This window comes from Oncorhynchus mykiss, chromosome 8 (assembly GCF_013265735.2).
Source record: "Oncorhynchus mykiss isolate Arlee chromosome 8, USDA_OmykA_1.1, whole genome shotgun sequence".
NCBI classification, from domain to species: Eukaryota; Metazoa; Chordata; class Actinopteri; order Salmoniformes; family Salmonidae; genus Oncorhynchus; species Oncorhynchus mykiss.
In genome coordinates, this window is record NC_048572.1 from 21,847,329 (window position 1) to 21,859,787 (window position 12,459).

Consider the following 12,459-nt stretch of genomic DNA (forward strand, 5'->3'; position numbering starts at 1 on the left):
TGACCCCAGGGATGGGGTTGAGGGGCTGGCAGATGTTGATGTAGAAGTCAGGGGACTGGTCCTTGTCCACCAGGTCCTCGTCTGTGGCCATGTAGTAGCCCGTCACATGGATCAGAGGAGTCAGGTCGATGAGGGTAGAGCCGTTCAGGACTGAACACTTCACCTACGGAAACATCATGAAAGAGAGAGACGATGGCAGCTAGCACAGATGTTTACATATTAAATGGCCTATTAGATATAATACACCCAATACAGTACACCAAATTTGAACAGAAAGTTGACAGCTGTTGGTTGAGATCTGAACACCTCAATAGGATGTCAGTCGAGGTAATTCAGCAGACTAAACGTTATGTATTAAGAAAATCTTTCAGTCACCTGTGTAAAGCAACACATGCATGTCGTTTGGTTATTCAACACAGACAGTAAGTTAACATCAGTAACAATAGATGACCAGTACATTTGACTTGTTTGAAATGAATTTACATCAAGGGCTCACTGGTTGCCGGATATGTATGGCATGACTGGTAAGCACTATTGAAGGAATTCCACCTATCAATCAGGGGCTAGGTAATGCAAATTGCCATATTACTTACGTCCATCTAAACTTTTCAGTTATACTCAGTATGAGGCTACGGGTTGTTTTGGAATTGGGAAAAAACACTTGTAATTACCTGCTGTTCGCACACCAGGGGCGTGTGCCAGGAGAAGAAGTGTGTGCACGTGTTCTTGTCTGAGTACACCAGTACTGGCCCCGTGCTGGCCTCTGCGTGGGCCTTGCATACAAAGCTGATGATGCTTTTGTGTGTGATGGCAGGGTTGGCTGCACACACAGCCCCGCCCTCATAGGTCAGTTCCACTACCTGGTCCAGGTATGACAGCTTCCTGCTGGCCCGCCCGCCACTCAGAGCACTCTTGGTCTCCTTGATACACACACCTGCACCTTCACGCACAAACAACTACATTACCATAAGCAACTGAGCCGTCTGTTTACGTTGATCAAACTCAAGTCTAAGCACTCCATTTCTAGAAACTTTGCACAAGGATTTATTTTTTAAAATATGTTTATTTTGTATTTCACCCCCTTTTTCTCCCTACTTTCGAGCTTGTCATCACTGCAACTCCGACAGGCTCGGGAGGCGAAGGTCGAGTAATACATCCTCTGAAACATAACCCGCCAAACCGCGCTTCTTAACACCCGCCCACTTAACCCGGAAGCCAGAGGAGGAAACACCGTTCAACTGACGACCGAGGTCAGCCTGCAGGCGCCCGGCCCGCCAGAGTCGCTAGAGCGCGATGAGCCAAGTAAAACCCCCCCAGCCAACCCCCCCTGGCCAAACCCTCCCCTAACCCAGACGATGCTGGGCCAATTGTGCTCTGCGCCCTATGGGACTCCCGATACAGCCCGAGATCGAACCCGGGTCTGTAGTGATGTCCGGGTCTAAAGCACGTGATGCAGTGCCTTAGACCGCTGCGCCACATTTTTTGTTAGCTTTTTTCATTTCAAAATGTCTCATGTGAATGCTTGAATGTCTTTGAACATTTAGTTCTCTTCATCCAGGAAGGTAACATACTGGAGAACCAGCCTCACAGTCCTAAGTCTAAAGCAGAGCCACAGACCTATTACAAAATACCACTGAACAAACCAACATTGTCTAGAAGAGTCTGCTTAATTTCTACACAGTTGTCTTGGGACCCCTGTCTGGTCCATGGCTCAGTAAGCTGATCACTGCTGGATGGCAGGCCTGTTGATTGATTCCCGAGGGGATGTGGCTTTAACCAGTATGAGAGCTTTCCCAGCCAACCCAGAGCTTGTGAGATAGAATATGGTCATACCTGTGTCTGGTCCACAACCTGCGTTGGCCACTTCCCCACACACGTTGAGCCGGAACATCTTCCTAGGGTCCAGGTTGTCATACACAGTGTAGCCTCCCTCCTGGCTTAGTCCATTCAGGTCAAAGAGGTGGCCTGGGTTCAGGAGGGCAACACAGTACATACATACACATGTCCAAATTTATTTTTTAAAACTATAGCACATGGAGGAGTTTCTCAGTAACTCTTTGCAGTCATGTGCTTAACTACTGCACGGAGATTCTATGAGAATGATGGTATTTTTCAATGATAATCAAACTGCAAATACTTTCTCAGATTTTTTTATATGGTCTAGTGCAGGCAGCGGTCTTTCAGTTTTCAGTGGCTGTGCGTGGGAATGGCACTCACCGGTGACTGGATTGGTGACTCTGCAGTCGCCATGCTGGCTGCTGTTGAGGGGGCAGGCGGCTGCAGTGAACCACACAAAGGTATAGACACAGTCCTCTATGGCCATGATCAGGGTTGGTCTTGAGTCCTGGGGCAGAAACACAGTCCGTCTACTCAGTTACATTTGAGTCATTTAGCAGACACTCTTATCCAGAGGGACTTACAGTAGTGAGTGCATTCATTTTCATACTGGTCCCCCGTGAGAATCGAACCCACAACCCTGGCGTTGCAAACGCCATGCTCTACCTATTGTGTGTGTGCATATTTGTGTTTATGCGTGTGTGTGTATCTGCATGTGTGTGATGTCGATAATCCCTTACCACTTTGTCACGGTCACATTTGAAGCGTATGATGGTGCTCTTATTCCTTTGTCCACCGGAACACATCTCTCCGTTGGTGTACTTGAGTACAAGGATGTTCTGGTCCCACTGTGGGGCCGACTCGGCCTCTCCCAGACTCACATAATGCTCCCCACTCTTCAGACAGGACGCCGCGTTGGACGGACACTTCCAGGAGCCTACAACAGTCCCATGGTTCAGAAGGTGAGCATAATTGCACCACATTCAAACTGTGAATGAAGACTTTATGAGAATGTTGATATTTGTTCACACAAATGGGGAAATAAATAAGTATATAGGCGCCACCAGTGTCCTTCATATAACGGATGCTGGTGTTGAGGGATAGGCACTGACCCCCCTGTTGCACCAGAGACTTGCAGACGTTGATGTAGTAGCGCTCTTGCTTCCCAGTGCTGGGCTCCACCACCCAGTTTCTGGAGTTCAGGGCCAGAGAGGAGAGGTCGTACGAGTTTCCATTAGAATCTCTGTGAGAGGAAGAATAAAAAGTAGTCAGAAAGATAGGAGACAAAGGGGAAACCAGTCATTGTCTGGGAGAAAGAGAAGGTTGTGGTTGGAAGAGGGCTCCCAGAATATAATAAAACATGACTATGCGTACTGGTATGAGCAGCTGGTAGTTTTCACAGGGATACAGGCGAGAGCTGTTCGCCAGGTAAAGAGGTAGGTACACTCTGCAGTCTCCTTGATAAATTCTGGCACCCCCTATTGGCAGAAACAACACAAAACAACCCCAGTAACTACCACATCCAAGCACACATTGGGACAAGCAGAGAAGTTGCATTAGAGGTTTACGCTTTCGCTTCGCTCAGACTCACAGGGTTCATTTTAGGATGACAGGAGAAGTAGATCGCTGTGGATCTCTGATAGATCCTATGGCAGGTCTCCCCACCAGTGTAGTTGAGTACCAGCTGTTCTCCAACATAGCTCAGAGTCTGTGAGGCAATGCCTAATACATTATAAAACAAAAGCAACAAGCCTGAGGTTTTTGATCAGTTACTAACCAACCAAAACTTTCTTAAAGACCAAATATTTTATACAGGTTTGCATACCGGCAATTCTATGGGTGCTGCCTTCCACCTGACAGACTGACACCTGGTCACTGCCTGTGTCTTTGTGTGTGCAGATCCCTCGCTGAAGCCCCCCACAGACAGAGAAGTGGTACTGGTACTGGCCACTCTTCACCATGTAGTCCTTCCCTGACAGGGAGCTCATGTCAAATATGTAGCCACTTCTGGGGTCCTTGACTTTACAGTTTTCACCTGCAGGAGTCAGGGAGAGGAGAGTTAACTTGATGTTACTGATGAAGTTAGCATGATGATGACACTAGTGGAGAGAAGTAACAGTCTTAGTAAGAGCCACAACATTAAACATGGCAGCCTCCTCTTTCAAGCCTACCCTGAGCGCTGGTGAGAGGGCACGCCTCGGAGGTTCTCCAGATGAACACATATTCACAGCCGTCTTGGCGGTCAAATACAGGAGAACCCTATTAGTAAAGGAACCAACCAAGAAAAATATAGGTATTAGGAGGGAAAATATATGGTATTAGGATCAGTAACATCAATAAGTAAAATTTCACAGATTCCTGCCATTGATATGTACACCAACTATATGGCCATAACATAGAAGAGCATTCCCATAGAGAAATACACGCATCGTGTATTTTACTCACAGGGTTGTCGTCACACTGGAAGATGATACGTGTTGAGTAGTGGTCTGTGTCACAGCGGTCCCCGTTGAGGTAGACGATGCTGATGGAGCCGTCAGAGGCCACCTGGGGGTTGGACTGGACGTAGCCCAGGTTCACACCTTTACCCTCCATGGTGGCACATGCACCCAAGAGGCCCGCTGCAGATGCACACAGATGCATGTACAGTAGTTAAAACACAAAGCTAAAAATTGTCAAGAGTAATGCTAAACTGAGGGCCTCCCGGGTGGCGCAGTGGTCTATGGCACTGCATCGCCCAGGCTCTGTCGCATCCGGCCGCGACCGGGAGGTCCGTGGGGTGACGCACAATTGGCCTAGCGTCTTCCGGGTTAGGGAGGGTTTGGCCGGTAGGGATATCCTTGTCTCATCGCGCACCAGCGACTCCTGTGGCGGGCCGGGCGCAGTGCACGCTAATCAAGGTAGCCAGGTGCAGGGTGTTTCCTCCGACACATTGGTGCAGCTGGCTTCCGGGTTGGATGCGCGCTGAGTTAAGAAGCAGTGGGACTTGGTTGGGTTGTGTTTCGGAGGACGCATGGCTTTCAACCCTCGTCTCTCCCGAGCCCATACAGGAGTTGTAGCGATGAGACAAGATAGTAATTACTAACAATTGAATACCACGAAATTGGGGAGAAAATGTATTATATATATATATATTTTTAAATAAAATAAAAAGAGTAATGCTAAACTGATGGTACAGCACAGAGGTATACCTCCTCATTGGCTGGCATATCAACATAGGCTCATGGCGTGTGACTCACCCGGGCAGCCCTGGACTGGAGGCAGAGGTTTACACACGTTGATGAAGAAGCTGCGTTTCTTAGCCTGTTCAGCCGTGTCGATGGCCACCCAGGGACTGTCTTCACTGTCCCTGCTCAGGTGACTCAGGTCATACTCGTTACCATGGGAATCTAAAATGGAAGGACAAACAACATCTTTCAATTAATGAAAATAACAAACTCTGGTCATAGAAATGGGTAAGGTGGATAAAGTGATATATGCCTCGTTAGAGACGTACTGAAGACATCCACACTGTTTTGAAGACATTGACAGTGTTGTTCCTACCAGTGATTTGACAGTCCACAGGGGCAGGGATGCATGCCAGGGCTGTGGAGAACTCAAAGAGGACATCATGGGTGACGTGTGTAGACGAGCTGAGCTCTTCCCGGACCAGTTTCAGAGTGCCAGGGTGGGCGTCCTGGTCACACACAAAACTAATGGTGAAGGTGTCCCTGGTGCCTGGGGGAGAAGGGAGGAATCAGGACAGTTATCAGAACAAATGTTTATGAACTGACTCATTAAAAAGGGATTTTCCAGAGGATTGAAAACTAGGTTTTTTTAAAATTATTATTATTTAAACCTCTTGTTTTGGACTCAACACGTCAATGTGTAGCTCATACAAGCATAATAAGCGATATACAGTCCTCTCCCAGCAGAAAAAGGCGAGAGTTCTTACATTCTAACCTCATTTAGTGCATGAGATCTACGTGCTCGTTATTGTAATGAACATGCGCTCTGAAGCAAGTGGGATGAGTGGTTACATGCGCTTACAATTTGTTATTTTGATAAGAGCAAAAATACAAATTTATTAGACCCTGGTAGTAGTTTAATTTCTCTCTCCCAATACATTTTCTCTTCAAACAAGAAAATGTTGTGTTAAAGATGGCATTGCAAACTAATAAGTCGCACACTCCATATATAAACCCCCAGCAATTTAGTGGGTATTTAGCCAATGTTTCAGTATCACTCTGCCTTTCTCAGGGTAATGAATACTTGAATCAGGTTATGTAGACAAACAGTGCAATTAGTGCAACCAATGACAACAGTGAGGGGTGTGTCATAATGATTAAGTTAATTAAAATGAATTAGTGAAACTGATAAAATATATATAGTTTATGGCATATTAAATATATTATGATATTGTTATCATATAGAAACATAATTGAATATTGTAGATCATATTAGCATCAAGATACATTATTCTTTAATTCAATTTCACATAATTGAGTCATTTATTTATATTTTTATTTAACCAGGAAGAGCTCATTTAGATTTAAAATCTCTTTTTCAAGAGTGTCCTGGCCAAGATAGGCAGCACCAAGTCATTACAAAAATTACAGACGAAAAACTACAAGTAATCTGGTAAAAACCATAGAATTCACAAGAAGACATCGAGATCCTACTACTACAAAAGGGAGGCTTACTGGATATCCTATCTAAAAACATTGACCCCTATTGGTCTGAATATTGACTTTGATCTCAGGCTCTTATGAACAAATCTTTATTTTATGAACAAGTCTTATAAATAGATATATTCTTGCTACAGCTTATTAGCGAACACCTAATATGTTCCCCCTGTTGATGACGCTCATTATACATTAAGGTTGAACCAAAAGATTACATGTTACAAATATGAAATACGAATCAATTATATGAAATTTAATTAAACAATAATGTATCTTGACGCTAATATGATGTAAAATATTAAATTATGTTTCTATATAACAACAGCGTAATATATTTAATATGCCATAAACTATATATATATTTTTTTAACAGTTTCACTAATTCATTATGACACATCCCTCACAATTGTCATTGGTTGCACTAATTGCACTGTTTGTCTATATAACCTGGTTCAAGTATTCATGACATTACCCTGAGGAAGGCACAGTGATGCTGAAACGTTGGTAAATACCCACTAAATTGCTGGGAGTTTATATATGGAGTGTGCGACTTTCTTTCGCCGTTAGTCAGCACCTCCACACAACCACATTTTTCTGGGTGTGCGCCAGCTCGTGTTTTTTAAAGATAGAATTGTAGCCACACAAATACATTTAAAAGATAATTATCAACCGATCCCAAACGTGATGGACAATGTTGATTGGCAGGTGGAATGATGTCCAATGAGGTTGCAATGATTAAAATGGGAGGAGGGTTCAGGTCGGCCCAGTATTATCCATTGAGGTTGCAGGGTGAGCTCAACACCACATTGTTTGTTTTTTTACTCTCTTTGGGTACACGTTACAGAGGCTCGAGAACAATGACGTTCTACACAATTTTGGCCTGTTTTGGCTCATGAGCGCTACTTTCAAAACTACTGGGGGAAATTACACAAAACTTCTGGCAAATCTAAGTCAAAAATGTTTGAGAAATGCAGGATATAGCAGCCATGCTAATATTGCCATAGGATGGATCCTAACTTGAGATCTGTAATGTGCAACTCTATTATATAAGACTGTGTGTACAACGATTTTTTTTGCAAATGATGCATTTATGTCAAAGGGAGCAGCTGTGATGATTGAAGATAGCTGGGTCCATTGACTGTACCTGTAGGCCTGTCCAGGTCTCCTTTGTATGTGAGTGTGAGCAGGCCGTCAGTAGAGTACTGTAGAGATCTCTCCACTCCCACAGGACCAACAACCAGGCCATGGTCCAGCTCACAGCCAGCTACAGGCATCCCCTGGTCCTTACTACACTCCGCCACCTCGTCACAGATATTCACCTGGGGGGGGGGGGGGGGGGGGGGGGGGGGGGTCATATAGTCAGGCACAGTGCCCCAAAACACTGCTACACAAACAATGTGTATGTGTACATTTCATTGCAACAGAAGTCAAGTCAGGAACAGGAAACCAGAGCTAGTCTGGGAAATGGATTCACTTTAGTTGATTTTATGACATTTATTTGACAGGGACGATGGACAGTAGTCAACATTTCTGGGAATGTGCCATTTCTGCTATAGCCAGAGGCTACAACCTGCCACTGCGTGGAGAAGTAAAAAAAAAAGGAAACAGGACTAAAACTGCTTGGGTATACATCGATCCCTTGGGCAATTTTTGACGCGGACCACAAACCGATCCAAATCTGTCATAAAATTACTTTCTTTCTACATCCCGAAAATACACAATTGTTTTTGTGACAAATGATATGTCCTCTCCTTCAGTGTTGAACTAAGCATGTAACTATGTTGACAGTCATTGATCTACAAGTCAATTTGCATGCCAAACAACACAGGCAATATCAGTAGCCTCGTCAAACTGCGCACTGTTTCACGCACTCACCAACGAGAGGTAGGCCGCAAGTCACCTTCAGCATTCAAATGTTTGTAAAATGGCGCAATTTTAGGTTTTATTCGTTGAGTGACAACCACTGTTATTTGCTAGGCTATTGTTATCAAATACCTTGTTGAAAACTGTTTTTACCAGACTAAAGTAGCCTAAGCAAGTGCCGGAGACACGACTCATCTGGCTATTTCGACTACCTCAGGGGTGTCAAACTTATTCCATGGAGGGCCTAGAGTCTGCAGGTTTTTTATTTCTTTTTTCTTTCAATTAAGCCATAGACAACCTGGTGTGGTGTATAATTAGTGACCTTTAATCAATCAAATACAAGGGAGGAGCAAAAACCCGCAGACACTCGACCCTCCGTGGAATGAGTTTGACATATGGCATACCTGCTGATCGACTCATCTGGCTATATATTGTAGGCTACCTGCTGATCGGGGCTTAGGCTAAATTAGATTATATTTTGATTGTTCGGGTTCACCATCAGCAATCATTTTTGCTTTAATAACCTCTAAAGGATCGGTGTCCCCCTGCAGGACGGTTGAGCTAATGTGATAAGCATAAGGTTGTAAGTAAAAAGAACATTTCCCAGGACATAGACATATCTGATATGGGAAGAAAGCTTAAATTCGTATTAATCTAACTGCACTGTCCAATTTACAGTAGCTATTACAGTGAAAGAATACCATGGTATTGTTTGAAGAGAGTGCACAGTTTTGAACATGAAAATGTATTAATAAACCAATTAGGCACATTTGGGCAGACTTGATACAACATTTTCAACAGAAATGCAATGTTTCACTGGATCAATCTAAAAAGTTGCACATGCACTGCTGTCATCTAGAGGCCAAAATCGAAATGGCGCCTAAACTGGAATAATACATTGTGGCCTTTATCTTGCATTTCAAAGACGGAACAAAAATAAATAAAACTATATAATCTTTTACCAGATCTATTGTGTTATATTCTCCTATGGTAATTTAACATTTCCACAAACTTCAAAGTGTTTCCTTTCAAATTGTATCAATAATATGCATATCCTTGCTTCAGGTCTTGAACTACAGGCAGTTAGATTTGGGTATGTTATTTTAGACAAAAAAATACAAAAATGGGTCCGATCCACAATATGTGTACAATTCCAGTCAAAAGTTTATAAGTGTTTTTCTTTATTTTTACTATTTTCTACATCGCAGAATAATAATGAAGACATCAAAACTATGAAATAACAGGGAATCATGTAGTAACCACCTTTAAATTAAAAATAAAATAAAAATCAATATATATTTTATATTTGAGATTCTTCAAAGTCGCCACCCTTTGCCTTGATGACCACTTTGCACACTCTTGGCATTCTCTCAACCAGCTTCACCTGGAATGCTTTTTCAACCGTCTTGAAGGAGTTCCCACATATGCTGAGCACTTGGTGGCTGCTTTTCCTTCACTCTGTGGTCCAACTCATCCAAAACCACCTCAATTGGGTTGAGGTTGGGTGATTGTGGAGGCCAGGTCATCTGATGCAGCACTCCATCACTCTCTTTCTTGGTCAAATAGCCCTTACACAGACTGGAAGTATGTTGGGTCATTGTCCTGTTGAAAAACGAATTATAGTCCCACTAAGAGCAAACCAGATGGGATGGAGTATCGCTGCAGAATGCTGTGGTGGCCATACTGGTTAAGTGTGCTTTGAATTCTAAATAAATCACTGAGAGTGTCACCAGCTAAGCACCCAAACACCATTACACCACCTCCTCCGTGCTTCACAGTGGGGACCACACATGTGGAGATCATCCATTCACCTACTCTGCGTCTCACAAAGACACAGCGTTCGGAAACAAAAATCAAACATTTGGACTCATCAGACCAAAAGACAGCTTGTGTTTCTTGGCTCAAGCAAGTCTCTTCTTATTGGTGTTCTTAAGTAGTGGTTTCTTTGCAGCAATTCAACCATGAAGGCCTGATTCACACACTCCTCTGAATAGTTGATGTTGAGATGTGTGCTACTTGAACTCTGTGAGGCATTTATTTGGACTGCAATTTCTGAGGCTGGTAACTATAATGAACTTATCCTCTGCAGCAGAGGTAACTCTGTCTTCCATTCCTGTGGCAATCCTCACGAGAGCCAGTTTCATCATAGAGCTTGATGGTTTTTGCAGCTGCACTTGAAGAAACTTTAAAAACTTCTTGAAATGTTCCGCATTGACTGACCTTCTTGTCCTTTGTCATTTCTCTTTGCTTATTTGAGTTGTTCTTGTCATAATATGGACTTGGTATTTTACCAAATAGAGCTATCTTCTGTATACCAACCCTAGCTTGTCACAACAACTGATTTGCTCAAACGCATTAAGAAGGAAAGAAATTCCACAAATTAACAAGGGACACCTGTTAGTTGAAATGCATTCCAGGTGACTACCTCATGAAGCTGGTTGAGAGAATGCCAAGAGTGTGCAAAGCTGTCATCAAGGCAAAGGGTGGCAACTTTGAAGAATCTCAAATCTCAAATATATTTTGATTTGTTAAAAAAAAGGTGGTTACTACATGATTCCATATGTATTATTTCATAGTTTATGTCTTCACTATTACTCAACAACGTAGAAAATAGTAAAAATTAAGAAAAACCCTGGAATTAGTAGGCGTGTCCAACCTTTTGACTGGTACTGTACATGATCAATTTTAGACATACAGGGTAAAGTTGATAATTTCATAACGAGGACATCACTGTTTCTATACACACTGCGTGGTCCATGCGGGGAAAAGAAAACTTCCAAACGGTCTGCCATCTGATTTCGAAACGGGGGTGAAACCCAAAGTTGTGCTATATATTCATTGGCCATGCCATAGCTAATTTGTAAAGATACATATTGATACATTACTAGCGCAAACCTTTTTAATCTGCAAAAATGACAAATTATTTCGTTGGCGATGGTGATTTCGGGTTGGTAGAAGCTCAGTTTCATCACAACCACACACAGAGAGAGAGGTCAGCACAGAGACCGAATTTAGAATGGAAAATGAATGCGTTTATATAACAAATGCATACAATCGTATCTCATTGATATGTACTTCTAATCAAACTGAATAGTTTCAAACTAAAACATATCGTTCCTGTATCGTATCTGAGCCCATGCATCTAGATACATATCGAATCATTTTGAAAGGGACTTACCACAAACGTTTTCCCATTCCCCTCAGCCTTGTAGCCAGTCTTGGAGGACAGAGGATGCAGATTGAACTCAAAGCCGGTGTTGGGATCCCTCACAGAGCAGGTCTGCCATAGAATAGAACAAAGAAACATTTAAAATCATTGACGACACCTCACCAAATCTATAACAGAAGATCTAAAGACTTTAGAGATAAACATTCGCTTCAAGTTAAAGAAAAAAACTCACCTTGTTCTTGTCATCAGCAGTACTGATGGCACAAGCTGCCCCGGTCTCCCACATGAAGTTGGCAGTGCAGTTTCCATAACTAAGGAAACGAGGGCCGGATGACTGTGGATACAGATAAATACAGGCCCATCTCACTCTTAAAATCCTAGACAGAGGTTATGATATAGATTTTTTTTGACACAGTGCTCTATAAATATGCCATTTCACTTACCACAGACCCTCTGGAGCAGACCAGGTGGATACGTGTAGTGTAGGTGAGTTTCAGTCCATCTGAGATGCACTTGGAGCCGCCCGTGTACTCCAGCAGCAGACGGTCCTTCTCCTCGATCACTGGACCTCTCTTAGCCAGGCCCATGTTACTGACAGACACTGTTTCAGACAGAATGCCCTGAAGACAACACACAGAGAAAGACCAGAATCACATCGGGCTACAGTTCAGTACTAAGACAGACCCACAGGGATGGCTACCAGGACCAGAAGAGGGATACTAACAGTCTTACCTTCAATTGATATCAATAACAAAAAAAAGATAAATATAATTTGTAGAAAAGTCTCAACTTTTTAATGCTGTTTAATGCGCTGTTTTCCAGACAATGCCATTGGATAAATACTGTACTCTGGTGATAGAAGGAAACTAAAGTGTAAGTTCCATGACCCAAACAGTGTTTAACACACATCATAGTGTGTAAACCTCC

General features: G+C 43.1%; 1 protein-coding gene across 2 annotated transcripts in view; it reads right to left on the reverse strand.

Moving 5' to 3' along the window:
• LOC110529599 (cation-independent mannose-6-phosphate receptor) overlaps positions 1-12,459 on the reverse strand; it is a 39,935-nt gene that overhangs the window by 14,801 nt on the left and 12,675 nt on the right. For both annotated transcript variants that reach the window (XM_036985028.1, XM_021611952.2), the window contains exons 19-35: positions 11,976-12,152; positions 11,765-11,866; positions 11,542-11,643; positions 7,645-7,819; positions 5,380-5,553; positions 5,076-5,225; positions 4,282-4,457; positions 4,008-4,095; positions 3,662-3,871; positions 3,428-3,558; positions 3,211-3,314; positions 2,949-3,079; positions 2,577-2,773; positions 2,218-2,344; positions 1,834-1,965; positions 672-940; positions 1-163 (exon numbers count right to left, since the gene is read on the reverse strand). The exon at positions 1-163 is cut by the window's left edge and continues 53 nt beyond it. In XM_036985028.1, the coding sequence (XP_036840923.1) occupies positions 1-163; positions 672-940; positions 1,834-1,965; positions 2,218-2,344; positions 2,577-2,773; positions 2,949-3,079; positions 3,211-3,314; positions 3,428-3,558; positions 3,662-3,871; positions 4,008-4,095; positions 4,282-4,457; positions 5,076-5,225; positions 5,380-5,553; positions 7,645-7,819; positions 11,542-11,643; positions 11,765-11,866; positions 11,976-12,152 (2,608 nt within the window). The remainder of the gene's footprint in view (positions 164-671; positions 941-1,833; positions 1,966-2,217; positions 2,345-2,576; positions 2,774-2,948; positions 3,080-3,210; positions 3,315-3,427; positions 3,559-3,661; positions 3,872-4,007; positions 4,096-4,281; positions 4,458-5,075; positions 5,226-5,379; positions 5,554-7,644; positions 7,820-11,541; positions 11,644-11,764; positions 11,867-11,975; positions 12,153-12,459) is intronic.